Raw genomic sequence first — 13,314 nt, 5'->3', positions numbered from 1 at the left:
TGTGTGTAATGTATGTGTGTCTTTTTGAATTGTGCATGGATATGTTGTGTGTTGCAGAGACATGTACATATACTAGGATGCAGACATGCATATGCAGGTATATTGTGTATATGTCCGGAGGGTGTTAACACAACAGCCTGTATTTAAACCCCCTTCCCTGAGACTGGGGCCCAGGGCCACCCCCCACAACATTGTCCAGGTGAGTCTGAGCTTCTCTCCTCTCATACACTGACCCTCATGTCTCCATCATGTGTTTTCCCTAGATGTGCATGGGCCCCAACACCCAACACCTCACACTCTGCCCTCTCCAGCCCCGGTACACGGACCCATGAAGATGCTGAGCTGACAGACAGCAGGTGACAGCATCCTAAGGGCACCTGAGCATTGGAGAAGGCCCTCCTGTTGTTGCCCAGCTTCCTGCCCTGGGGACAGGGCTCACAGTCCCCCAGCAGGCTCTGCTGGCACATTTCCCCCCATAACTGCCACCCTCCCAAGCCCAGGGGAAGGACGTAGCACCCATTTGCTCAGCTGGGGAAACTGAGGATCAGAGAGGTAGAGGGACTTGCCCAGGGACACTCAGCTGGCAGTGGCTGCACTGGGTCTTTTCTGCCCCGACCCTTCCCGGTCTCCTTTCCTCCCTCCCTCCTTCGTTATCACCTCCTCCCTGCTCCTCAGGGTCCCTGCCCAGGGCACCACAACTTCCTGATTTGAGAATTTTTCAATTTATCTTCTGTTTGTGTCTGACCTTAGCTAACCTCTTGCAGCGCTCACCCCAGGCCGCCCAATCTGAGACCAGGGGCCAGCTTCCCTTTGCCCTCATTGCATTCTAATAACCAACAGTGGTCATTTAGACTGGAAGCTTCTCTGGAATTCAGTTCTTTCTCCATCTTTCCTCCATGACTTTATTCTGGGCCATCCTGTTCCTGATTATGTGACCCCATGTCTTTCTGACCAATCCCCAGACTTCTGTCCCACCCACTCCAAGGCCTGTGTGAGCCTCCATGGATGGGCCATTTGGTCCTGAAGGGAAAGGATAGGGGAGGGATCTTGGTGCTTGAGCTCATGGGGCCAGAGCTCTGTGGGTGAAAGTGGGAATGGTTCTGTGGTTTGTGCTCTACCTGGGCACCACCTCTGCAGCGAGAGGGTGGAGGCGGAGCTGAGGGGATACAATGGGAAACCATGGCCTCAGGGATTACTGGGCCCTGTGTACTGTTCCTAAGTGCAGCCTGGAAACTTCTATCTTCAGCCCCATCCCAGCCCTGAAACCCAGAGTCAGCGTCCAACTGCTACTCAACAGATCCACCTGGATGTCTAACTGGTCACCTCAACACCCCACATGAGCATCAAATTCCTAATTTCCTCCCAAACCTGTTCCTCCTCCACTCATTCTGCTCCATCCAGGCTGCCCATCACACAATCACAGGGGCTGTGAGCCCTGGAGGTGCTGTGGTACAGCAGAAAGAGCAGGGAGCCCTTGGGATTGAATCCTCTTCTACTTCTTAAGTAGCTGTGTTTTGCTAAGAGGGGAAAGAGGTAAGGATGTGCCCAGATTTTACATAACATGTTTTTGAGCTCTTACAGGGGTCACAGACCTTGAGCATCTCTTGCTCGGCTCTCTGGGGCCTTAGGAGACCTGTCATGGTCCAGGGTTGGCCCAGACTTTCCCTGACAGCACACAGTGCATCAGGAGCTGCCTTTAGGGTGGGTCTTAGAAGCAAAAGATCCTAAAGGGATAGAGGTGGCCAGAGCCCCAGAGGTCCTCCAAACATCCCCTCCTTCTGCACATGGGGAAACTGAGGCCAGAGAGGAAGTGACCTCTTCAAAGACCCGGAGTGAATCAGGAACAGACCAGAGATTTCTTCTCCGACAACCTGACTCCCAGTCAGCTGGAAGCAAAGAGCATAATTTTGCCTCGTTCCTGGTAAGTTTTTCTTCTGGATGCAAAGCCCTCTTTTCCCCTATCTCCCAAGCAGATGTCTAGGAGTGAGAAGGAGCCCACTAGAGAGGGCCTTACCTGCCGGCTGCGGGCCTTGCCATATCTCAGATCGGTGACAAAGTGCTCTGAGTTCCTGCTCAGATCACTGTACTCCATCTTCTTACCAACCATCTCCTTCCCAGAACTGATCATCTCATGTATGGGCCGTGGTTTGTACAGGTGGTCCAAGTGGTTGTTGACCTCATAGGAGCAGTTTCCCAACACTTCCACCAGGAGCTGCCTTTTCACCACCCCTAAGCCGGTGGGGGCGCCAGCCTCAGAGTTCTCCCCTGGAATCAGACACAGGAGTATCAGGAACTGCAGGGGGAGGCCAGGGAGGGAGAGAGAAGACACAAGACAGGGAAGAAGGGCCAGGGGATGACACTATTGAGCTTTGGTGTCTGTCCCTTCACCAATGTGATTGGAGGATTCACGGATTTTACTCTTTTTACTTAATGAGCTGTGAATACTTTTTCAACCTCATGAATACTGTGGTGCTCAGTGGCTGCGATTGTGCTTCCTTATATGCACGGACATTGTCCAGTTGACCATCCACCGTCACTGATTCTTCTTCTTTATGAGACTGTGGGGCCCAGAGACGCGGCTGTTTTAATGAAATCTATCGACACGCCCAGCTCAAGAGCACGGAGCTGAAGAGCTCCTAATGCTGACGTAGCTGGAGTTACCGGGGGCCCACGGACCACTTTCCGTGCTGTGTGAGGGGCTGTGAAACCACTGAGATGCCTCCAGGGACACGGATGTGCAGTGAGCAAAAGACCTGCCCAGGGAGAAACCAATGGGGGTTCCCAGGATGGCATTTGGCTTTGAATTGTTCTCTTTATGGTAACAAATCTTTGCTAAATCCTACTTTCAACCCCCCTTACCTGGGGGAGCCAGGTGGATCACATAACCATCGCCCACATAGAGGGCCCAGTGTGAGTAGCCGATGCGGGGAATCTCAATCAGGTCTCCAGGCTTGGGCTCTGCACGAAACTGCAAGAAAACAGCCAGGAATGTGAGACAGATTTCAGAGAAGCTGCAGAGTCTCCTGCATAGGGATTTGCTTACTGATGCTCACCCCATGGGAAGCACGTGTGTGTGTGGAGGACTCTAGTCCCCTGTGAGGTCCTCAGCGTGCTGTAGCTTCTAGAGGTTGCCTTGTGAGTAACTGGAAGCCTGGAAGAATGTCCTTGTGCATTGGGAGAGTGAAGATTTGTCCAGAATGTGTGTGTAATGTATGTGTGTCTGGGTGTATTGAGCATGGATATGTTGTGTGTTTCATGTACATACACTCACACTAGGATGCAGACACGCATATGCAGGTGTATGTATGTGTCTGGAGGGTGATAACACAACAGTCTGTATGTAAACCCCCTTCCCTGAGGTCGGGGCCCAGGCCCATCCCCCACAACATTGTCCAGGTGAGTCTGAGCTTCTCTGCTCTCACACTCTGACCCTCATGTCTCCATCATGTGTTTTCCCTGGCTGTGCATGGACCCAACACCCACCACCTCACACTCTGCCCTCCCAGCTCCGGTACACGGACCCTTGAAGATGCTGAGCTGACAGACAGCAGGTGACAGCATCCTAAGGGCACCTGAGCATTGGAGAAGGCCCTCCTGTTGTTGCCCAGCCTCCTGCCCTGGGGACTGGGCTCGCAGTCACCCAGCAGGCTCTGCGGGCACATTTCCTCCATAACTGCCACCCTCCCAAGCCCAGGGGAAGGAAGCAGCACCCCTTGCTCAGCTGGGGAAACTGAGGCCCAAAGAGGCAGAGGGAGCTGTCCAGGGACACTCAGTTGGCAGTGGCTGCACTGGGTCTTCTCTGCCCCATCATGGTCTCCTTTCACCCCTTCCTGCCTTATCACCTCCTCCATGCTCCTCAGTGTCCCTGCCCAGGGCACCACAGCTTCCTGATTTGAGAATTTTTCAGTTTAAGTTGCTGTTTGTGTCTGACCTCAGCTAACCTCCTGCAGCGCTCACCCCAGGCCGCCCAATCTGAGACCAGGGGCCAGCTTCCCTTTGCCCTCATTCCATGCCAACATCCAACAGTGGTCATTTAGCCTGGAAGCTTCTCTGGAATTCACTTCTTTGTTCATCTTTCCCCCATGACTTTATTCAGGGCCATCCTGTTCCCGATTATGTGACCCCACATTTTGCTGACCAACTCCCAGACTTCTGTGCCACCCACTCCAGGGCCGGTGTGATCCTCCATGGTGGGGACATTTGGTGGTGACTGGGGTCACAGAGGAAAGGGCTTCTGTCCTGGGCTCCTGGGGTCAGAGCTCTGGGGGTGAAAGTGGGAATCGCTCTGTGGTTTCGTGCTCTCCCTGGGCTCCAGCTCTGCAGAGGGAGGTGGTGGCAGAGCTGAGGGGAGACGATGGGAAACCATGGCCTCAGGGATCACTGTGCTCTGTGTACTGTTCCCAAGTGCAGCCTGGAAACTTCTATCTTCAGCCCCACCTCAGCCCTGAACTCCACACTCACACCTCCAACTGCTACTCAAAATCTCTACCTGGATGTCTAACTGATCACCTCAAACACCCCACCTGAGCATCAAATTCCTTATTTCTATCCTAAACTGCCACTCCTACTCTTATTCTCCTCCATTTAGGCACCCCTATGACCCAATCACTGAGGTCCAGCCCTGGAGATGCTGTGCTTCAGCAGGAAGAGCAGGGACCACTGGGGTTTGAATCCTACTAGCTTGATTTGGTAAAAAGGCAAGGAGGAAGGGGTTAAAGCTGTGCCCAGATCTTACATTATTGGGTTGGATAGAGGAGGAGAAAGCACCCATTTCTTCACATAGGAAATGAGATTCAGAGAGGTAGGGGGACTTGCCCAAGAACACTCAGCTAGAATTGGCTGCACGGCGTCTTCTCATAAGAACCTTCTTGAACCCTTACACAGGCCACAGACCTTGAGAATCTCTCATTAGAGTGCTCTCTGGAGCCTTAGCAGATGTGTCATGGTCCAGGGTTGGCCCAGACTTTCCCTGACAGCACACAGGGGCATGAGGAGCTGCATTTAGTGTGGATCTTAGAGGCGAAGGATCCTAAAGGGATAGAGGTGGCCAGAGCACCAGAGTTTCTCCAAACATCCCCTCCTTCTGCACATGGGGAAACTGAGGCCCAGAGAGGAAGTGTGCTGTCCAAAGACCCAGAATGGATTAGGAGCAGACCTGAATTTTGCTCTCAACACCTAACTCCCAGCCAGTGGAACCCCAAGAACCCATGTTTGCATCATTCAGGGTAATTTTTCTTCTTGGTAGTTAGGTCCGTCCCCCCATCCCAAGCAGACCTCCAGAAGGGAGAGGGAGCCCCCCACAGGGGGCCTTACCTGCCGGCTGTGGGCTTTGCCATATCTCAGATCAGTGACAAAGCGCTCACAGTTCCTGCTCAGATCACTGTACTCCAACTCCTTACCAACCATCTCCTTCTCAGATCTGAGCATCTCCTTTATGGGCCGTGGTTTGTACAGATGGTCCAAGTGGTTGTTGACCTCATAGGAGCAGTTTCCCACCACTTCTGCCAGGAGCTGCCTTTTCACCACCCCTAAGCCGGTGGGGGCGCCAGCCTCAGAGTTCTCCCCTGGAATCAGACACACGAGTATCAGGAACTGCAGGGGGAGGCCAGGGATGGAGAGAAGATACAAGACAGGGAAGAAGGGCCAGGGGATGACACTATTGAGCTTTGTTTCTGTCCCTTCACCAATGTGATTGGAGGAGTCAATGATTTTGCTCTTGTCCTTAACAAGCTGTGAATACTTTTTCATGTTAATCAATGTTGTGATGGTCAGTGGCTGCCACTGTGTTCCATTATATGAATGGACATCATCTAGTTGACCAAGTCCCTAGTATTGGCTGGTCCCTAGCTTATCCACCGTAAACAACGGTAGTAAATTGTATTTGTTCATCTTTGCACTTGTGTGTTTCAGAAAGAGATCAAAGTTGTTTTAGTCCCACTGTGTTTCAGACTCTGCTGTGCAAATTTCATATATTCCCTCACTTATTCTCTTTTTGAATTTCATGGTAAATTCTCTCATCTCTGTTCAGCAACCGATACTGGACCATGAGGTATCATCAGCCTTTTCTGGCCCAGCTCTGGCCACATGGAGAGTCCACACAGCACTTCCAGCTGGTGGCGTCCAAATCCCATTGAGCCTGGAGCCCGGGTTTTGCTCTCTAAGAGGAGGGAACTAAAGAGCACGCGAACCAGCAGGCTCCTTTATGTGCTGAGTCTGAGGCTGAGGCTGCACTGAGCACCCGTCCTTGAGGAAACACCACCTGCACTCACACAGCAGGACCCGGTCCTCACACTCACGCTCCCTGTTCCCAGCCTCCTAAGTGTCGTCTGCATTAGGTGGGTTTCGCTTACTATTTGCCATCCATTCTGACAGTTTTCCACTCTGTCAGTGTAGGTGACAGCGTACAGAACCTGGTCAGTGACAAGCAGATTCTTCTGATCGTGAGACGGTTTTTGTCCAGCGAGAACGCAAACGCTTGCTGTCCGAGGTGTGGGTGCCATTGCTCTGCAGGGCACTAGCCCCTGTGCTCCCAGCGCGCGGGCTCATCCCAGCACCTTTCTCTCATGGACGATACACAGTGTGGGGCCTGCCTGCTTCTCTGACCGGCTGTCATCCTGCTCCTGCTGTCCCTGCGTCCATCAAGGTTCCAGGTGCTCATGTGCGTCTGTGTGAGACTCTCGCTGTGATGTGTGACCTGGGAGAGCTGCTCCATGGAGGGTGTTCAGGAAACCCTCTCAGGACGCTCTGTTCTGTGACATCCTCTGAGCAACAGGACACAGCACTGAGAGGCAGTCCCTTCCTGAGAACGGGACCCCCAGAGACGCTGCTGGTTTAGGGAAATCTGTCTTTGTGCCCTGCTAAGGGGCCGGAGCTGGAGAGCATCCAATGCGGGCGCAGCCGGCTTCCCTGGGGCCCACGGACCTCTTTCCCTGCTGGGTCAGGATCTGAGGGACCACTGAGATGCCCCCAAGGGACACGGATGTACAGGGAGCACAACCCCTGCCCAGGGAGAACTCACACGGGTTCCCAGGGTGGCATTTGGCTTTGATTGTTCTCATCATGGTAACAAATCTTAGGAGATTTATACTTTCAACACCCTTACCTGGGGGAGCCAGGTGGACCACATAACCACCGCCCACATAGAGGGCCCAGTGCGAGGAGTCGATGCGGAGAATCTCAATCAGGTCTCCAGGCTTGGGTTCTTCATGAAACTGCAAGAAAACCAGGAAGTGAGACAGATTTCATGGAGCTTTAGAGGCCCAGGTTGGGAGCTGTGCTCAGCCGAGGAATTTACTTACTGATGCTCACCCCATGGGAAGAGTGTGTGTGTGTGTAGGTGTGAAGGCAAACCCCTAATCTGTCAAACTACGGTCTGGAATTCTCTGTTATTCTTTAGATGGCCTCTTATTCTGAAAAAAATAACTTTTCTTTCTAGCCTGCTTAAATAATGAGGAAGATAAACTTAGCTCTCTGACCTTGTAGGCCAGAGACTAGATAAGCCCAATGGAATGAGAACTGTGTGGTTTTCAAGGCCGCCAGCAAGATAACCACTAAGCACACAAAGGGCTGGCTCTTCCATAAAAAGGAAAGTTCTGCTGGTAACTTTGCTTAGAATTTGGATTCAGTTCCCTAAGCCCACCGCGGTGAATAAAGTGTAACTCCAAACTCTCAGAGCGTTGCTTGGTTCTTCTCCGGTTTTTCTGTAACATCATTGGTTCCCTGCCATTCCGGGAAAACCAACCTATATGTGGCCTCTTGGCCTCCGGTATGGACTGGGTTTGAGGACCGGGGGAGCCGGATAGGCCTCCGGGAGGCGCCGCTCTGATTTAGCAGAATTGAACCGTGGGACTCCGGGTGCTCCCGGACCTCAGCCCAGGACCCAGCCAGCATCTGGAGAGAGTGGACAGACACTTCTGGACCTGTCGACAGAATCGATAAGGTAGGGGCCCCAATCCCCTACCAGTCTGGCCCACTCCAAGTGAGTGGAAGGGGAGATTGATCACCTCCCGGGAAGCCATAAAGCTCCCTCAGGAATTGAGAATTTGTTAGGAATTGGGTGGATTGTTTAAACTCTGAGTCAATGTCTGGTGAAAGTGTGTGAGTGTGGAGGGAGGGGGCCTGCCCTCTCCTCTCCTTTGTGTGGCTCCACGACTTTGGTTACGGAGTCCGAGTGGGCCCCAACCTGCGGTTCCGCGATTCATCACATGGCATAACGGTGACTCACCCCCACGTGGAGGTGACCAGGCCCGGGGTTTATACGGGTGCACCTTAGCTAAGACCAATCTAAGCTTGCAAGGGACTCGGCCAGGCGGGCATCTGCGTGAGGATCTGTGAAAACAGGTCACCCCTTCCCTTGTCTGTCTCTTGCCACCGATCATCATGGGGTTGGGACAAAGTAAACCCACTGTTCTCAATTGCATGTTAAAAAATTTTAAAAAGGAATTCAATAAAAATTATGGAATTGGGATGAATGCTGAAACATTGAGGAAATATAAGTGAACAGCTGTTTATTTATGTGGGACTAGACAATTTGCTACTGAGAAGGGGACTGGTGGGAAGACAAAGATAGTGGGGCCCTGTAACTAATAAACAGGGTTAACAAAAGGGCAAAGAAAAGGGCACTCTCCCTAGACCTGGGAGCCATCAGGACTTTGAAATTCTCCAAGAGAGGAGGAGTCTGACTCAGAGACTGGCCGAAACCTCATTGGGTTAGGAGGACTAAAGGCTGCATATTGAACTTATAAACTACAGTTTGCTAAGCAGAGGTCCAAGCCCAGTTGTATAGAGGTTAGGCTGCCTGTGTACAGCAAAACAACTTTCTCCTGTGCCTGAATACATTTTAAGGAAATTGGACAGACTGTGTTTATGACTAGAAAGAAGAACTGGCCGCAATGCACAACCCTGACAGTGGCCTGCAGAAAACTGTATAATAGACTTAGATGATGCCTGCATCTTCATGGACATGGCTCCAAAGAGACAAGGACAATTTTGCCTTGTATGGGAAGGTCAAGAATAGACTTTAGTCACCTCCCTAAGATGTTCGTATAGCCCTACTATATGTCATGTTTAATAGCAGAAGATTTAGCTGCCTGAAACGACCATAGTGCCAATATCATATTTAGTAGTATTAATATGTTGTATTAACCTTAATTCACTTACAGATTTGAATGCAGTTGTCAAAAGGGCAGGTGCCCAACAGGGCAAAGAAGAATACCCATCAGGTTTTGGTCTCCATTGAGAGACAGTTAGCAGCCTGTAGACTGTCTTGCAGGCCTGTGTAACCATGCCCATGTCAGGGGTGGCACAAACCTCAACTGTAGGAAACTGGGAAAGGCCTGTTTGGAACAGAGGGAAGTAGTGAGGTGGTGAGTACTAGCCCTCTGTTACAGAAATTACAGACCCTGTGAGGTCCTGTGACATGTAAGACCCTGTAAAGAAATAAAGCTCCTTTAGTCAAGTAAGGGGAACCCTACTACAGGGACAGCTGTAACTATCTATTTGAATATAGACACATTGTAAATTTCTTCTTGCCATTTGAAGACAGTTATATTACTCTAAAGAGTCCATGAAAAGGACAAGGAAAATTAGAAAATCTAAAAGCAGGTCAGTAAATTTTTCTCTTTATATAATTCCTCCGAAATTTGGTAATGCTTAGTAAGTCACGGCAATACATTTCTTTGCATAGATTCAATAAGATTGGTTCCTAATAGTGGTTTTATTAACCGAAAACTTTGACTGGAGTATCATGTTTTAAAAAGACCTGTCTAGACTCTGAAGACTTGAAGCCAATAAGAATGCCACAGGAAAAGCCTGGTATCCTGCTTGGGAGCCCTGAAGATGGCTGGCGCTGAAACATCAGGCCCATGCCTACCATCACTGGCAGTTGGTCAGAGTAGAAGGGGAGCAATAAGGATGCCTCTACGTCCCTGCAGAACCCCCACACACTCTGGGCCGCGATGAGTAGGAGGGCTACTGAGATGGGCCTTAAAGCCTAGAGCGTGGGCTCAGGTGGAGTTGCTACAGGTGAGGGATTCACCTAACTCAGCAGATACTGCAGGCAGGCCTGATGGCAGCTGAATGGCTTGGCTTCCTGGCCCTATGGGGCACATTAAAATTCAATCATGAAATTCCAGCCAAGATAGTCAGTTACCATTCTTGTTATATTTATGCAAATGATCAGGCCAAATTGAATACAGTAGATAAATTGGCCTTGATTTGACTTTTTTAATAAACAGAGGTAATTTTAAGGAGAAAAATTCTATTTCAATAGAGGTTATTAAAACTGAAATGTTTTCTTTCCCTTCCACTGGACCATTTGTTACAGTTTGTCTCTTCCAGATCACAAGCCCACCTCCTTCTGTGCCCAGGCTTCATCATCCCTCTGACAGACAGCAAGAATCTCTTGGCTCTGAGAGAAAACTCTGTTTCTCCTCAGCATGAAGCAGTTACAGAAGAAATTCAACATCCATTTTCCCTAAAAGAATTCGGAGCCAGGATCCTTGAGGTAATATATTAGGCAGTTAGACAGACATGAGCAGAGCAAGGACAATGGGCCAACTAGTGCTACCAGATGTAAGTATTTCCACCTCTAGGTATGTAAGACAAGGGGCATAGTCAAAGAGGTACTCACCCAAAGTCTCAGCCCCTAAAAAAGATTGGTAGACTATTTGTCCAAAAAACTTGACCCCTTTACATTTGGGTGACCTACTTGCCTCTGGGTGGCAGCAGCCCACCAGCCGAGTGATGCCCAGCCTGAGTGGAAGGTGACCCCTGACCAGACACACCCACTGCGGATCACCCTCAAGAAGACAACAGACCTGGCCAATCAACCTGCTCCAAAGAATTCAGATAACACCCTGCTGAATTCTTCCTTACACTAATCTTTCTTTCTTATATTCTCTTAAAGGCAAAATGCTCTGGTATTTCTGGATAATCATTGTTTTTATCTTTCTAGCAATTCTCATTTTGTCTTTTTATGAGTGCCGCCGGAACCCGAGGCTAGTCCCAGGAGGAGAACTCTTCTGCCCTTGCTGGAATACAGAAGCACCATAAAATTACTGCTTCCTACACAGAAAAGAAACAAGACGAAGAAGACAGGAGTTATCTGAGACCTGGGCTGCATGGGGGGGTATCTGGAAATGGCTCCTTCCATTGACAGGACCACTGTTAATGCTACTCATAGCCATTACCTTAGGACCATGTCTTCTAAATCTGTTAACTTGCTTTATCTCATCCCGTCTAGATGCCTTTAAACTTCAAATGGTCCTACAAGCCAGAAGAATTCCCTAAAAACCTCTCCAAGAGGAAGAAACAGGATGTTAACCCCTTGGACGTCGTTCTTTGTCAGCAGAAAGCAATAAAAGATCGATCGACACCCCGTTCACTGTAACATCCTGTAGTTATTGTACCACCAGGCTAAAAAGCTTGTGGGACAAGGGTGGGGGGGGGGATGTGAAGGCAAACCCCTATTCTGTAAAACTACTGTTTAGAATTCTCTGCTATTCTTTAGACGGCCTCTTATTCTGAAAAAATAACTTTGCTTTCTAGCCTGCTTAAATAATGAGGAAGATAAACTTAGCTCTCTGACCTTGTAGGCCAGAGACTAGATAAGCCCAATGGAATGAGAACTGTGTGGTTTTCAAGGCCGCCAGCAAGATAACCACTAAGCACACAAAGGGCTGGCTCTTCCATAAGAACTTTGCTTAGAATTTGGATTCAGTTCCCTAAGCCCACCGCGGTGAATAAAGTGTAACTCCAAACTCTCAGAGCGTTGCTTGGTTCTTCTCCGGTTTTTCTGTAACATAGGGAGGGGGGAACTCTTGTCCCTGTGAGTAAATAAAGCTTGGAAAAATGACCTTGGAATAGGGAGTATGAAGATTTCTACAGAATGCGTGTGTAAAACGTGTGCATGAGTATGCTGTGTGTTGCATGTATATACACTCACACTAGAATACACGCATTCATATGCAGGTGTATTGTGTGTGTGTCTGGAGGGTGATAACACAACAGCCTGTATGTAACCCCCTTCCCTGAGGCTGGGGCCCAGGCCCATCCCCCACAACATTGTCCAGTGAGTCTGAGCTTCTCTGCTCTCACACACTGACCCTCATGTCTCCATCCTGTGTTTGCCCTGGCTGTGCATGGACCCAACACTCAACACCTCACACTCTGTCCTCCCAGCCCCGGCACACGGACCCTTGAAGATGCTGAGCTGACAGACAGCAGGTGACAGCATCCTGAGGGCACCTGAGCATTGGAGAAGGCCCTCCTGTTGTTGCCCAGCTTCCTGCCCTGGGGACAGGGCTCACAGTCCCCCAGCAGGCTCTGCTGGCACATTTCCCCCATAACTGCCACCCGCCCAAGCCCAGGGGAAGGAAGCAGCACCCACATGCTCAGCTGGGGAAACTGAGGATCAGAGAGGTAGAGGGACTTGCCCAGGGACACTCAGCCGGCAGTGGCTGCACGGGGTCTTCTCTGTCCCATCTCCTCCTGGTACCCTTTCCTCCCTCCTTCCCTTGCCCACCTCCTCCCTGCTCCTTAGTATTTCTGCCCAGGGTACCACAGCTTCCTGATTTGAGAATTTTTCAGTTTATCTTCTGCTTGTGTCTGATCTCAGCTAACCTCCTGCAGCGCTCACCTCAGGCCACCCAATCTGAGACCAGGGGCCAGCTTCCCTTTGCCCTCATTCCATGCCAACATCCAACAGTGGTCATTTAGCCTGAAAGCTTCTCTGGGATTCACGTCTTTGTTCATCTTTCCCCCATGACTTTATTCAGGGCCACTCCGTTGCCGATTATGTGACCCCCACGTTTTTCTGACCAACCCCCAGACTTCTGTCCCCACCACTACTTATCCTGTGTGAACCTCCATGGTGGGTCCATTTGGTCCTGGCTGGGGTGGACAGGGGAGGGGGCTTCCTGCCTGGGCTCATGGGGGCCAGAGCTGTGGGGGTAAAAGTAGGAATGGCTCTGTGGTCTGAGCTCAACCTGGGCTCCAGCTCTGCAGAGGGAGGGTGGTGGCAGAGCTGAGGGGATACTATGAGAAACCTCAGGGATCTGTGTCTGTGTACTGTTTCCAAGTGCAGCCTGGAAACTTCTATCTCCAGCCTCAGCTCAGACCTGAACAGCAGACTCACACGTCCAACGGTTACTCAACAGGTCTACCTAGATGTCTAACTGGTCACCTCAACACCCAACCTGAGCATCAAATCCCTAATTTCCCTCCCAATCCTGCTCCTCCTCCCCTCATCTCCTCCATCCAGGTTGCCCCTCACCCAATCACAGGGGCTGTGAGCCCTGGAGGTGCTGTGGTTCA

General features: G+C 50.6%; 1 protein-coding gene across 1 annotated transcript; it reads right to left on the bottom strand.

Annotated features, from left to right (window-relative positions):
• Nucleotides 1–4,876: 4,876 nt before the first annotated feature.
• On the bottom strand, nt 4,877–12,336 carry LOC111824115 (retinoic acid receptor responder protein 3-like). The gene is made up of 4 exons (XM_023747647.1): nt 12,247–12,336; nt 7,103–7,211; nt 5,314–5,564; nt 4,877–4,969 (listed from the first exon to the last, which is right to left on the bottom strand). Exons 1-4 carry the CDS (start codon nt 12,334–12,336, stop codon nt 4,877–4,879), a joined length of 543 nt encoding a protein of 180 aa, XP_023603415.1.
• Between the last annotated feature and the right edge of the window lie 978 nt (nt 12,337–13,314).

Source organism: Myotis lucifugus, unplaced genomic scaffold (genome assembly GCF_000147115.1).
Source record: "Myotis lucifugus unplaced genomic scaffold, Myoluc2.0 scaffold_935, whole genome shotgun sequence".
Classification (NCBI taxonomy): Eukaryota; Metazoa; Chordata; class Mammalia; order Chiroptera; family Vespertilionidae; genus Myotis; species Myotis lucifugus.
This window is presented reverse-complemented; position numbering and strand designations above follow the sequence as displayed.

Coding starts and splice junctions, on each gene's coding strand:
- LOC111824115 (XM_023747647.1), bottom strand. CDS start 12,336: ATGTGCCAGCAGAGCCTGCTGGGGGACTGTGAGCCCTGTCCCCAGGGC. Junction 7,212..12,246: donor GGGCCTTCTCCAATGCTCAG/GTGCCCTCAGGA, acceptor GTTTTCTTGCAG/TTTCATGAAGAACCCAAGCC. Junction 4,970..5,313: donor GCAAAGCCCACAGCCGGCAG/GTAAGGCCCCCT, acceptor GTGTGCTGTCAG/GGAAAGTCTGGGCCAACCCT.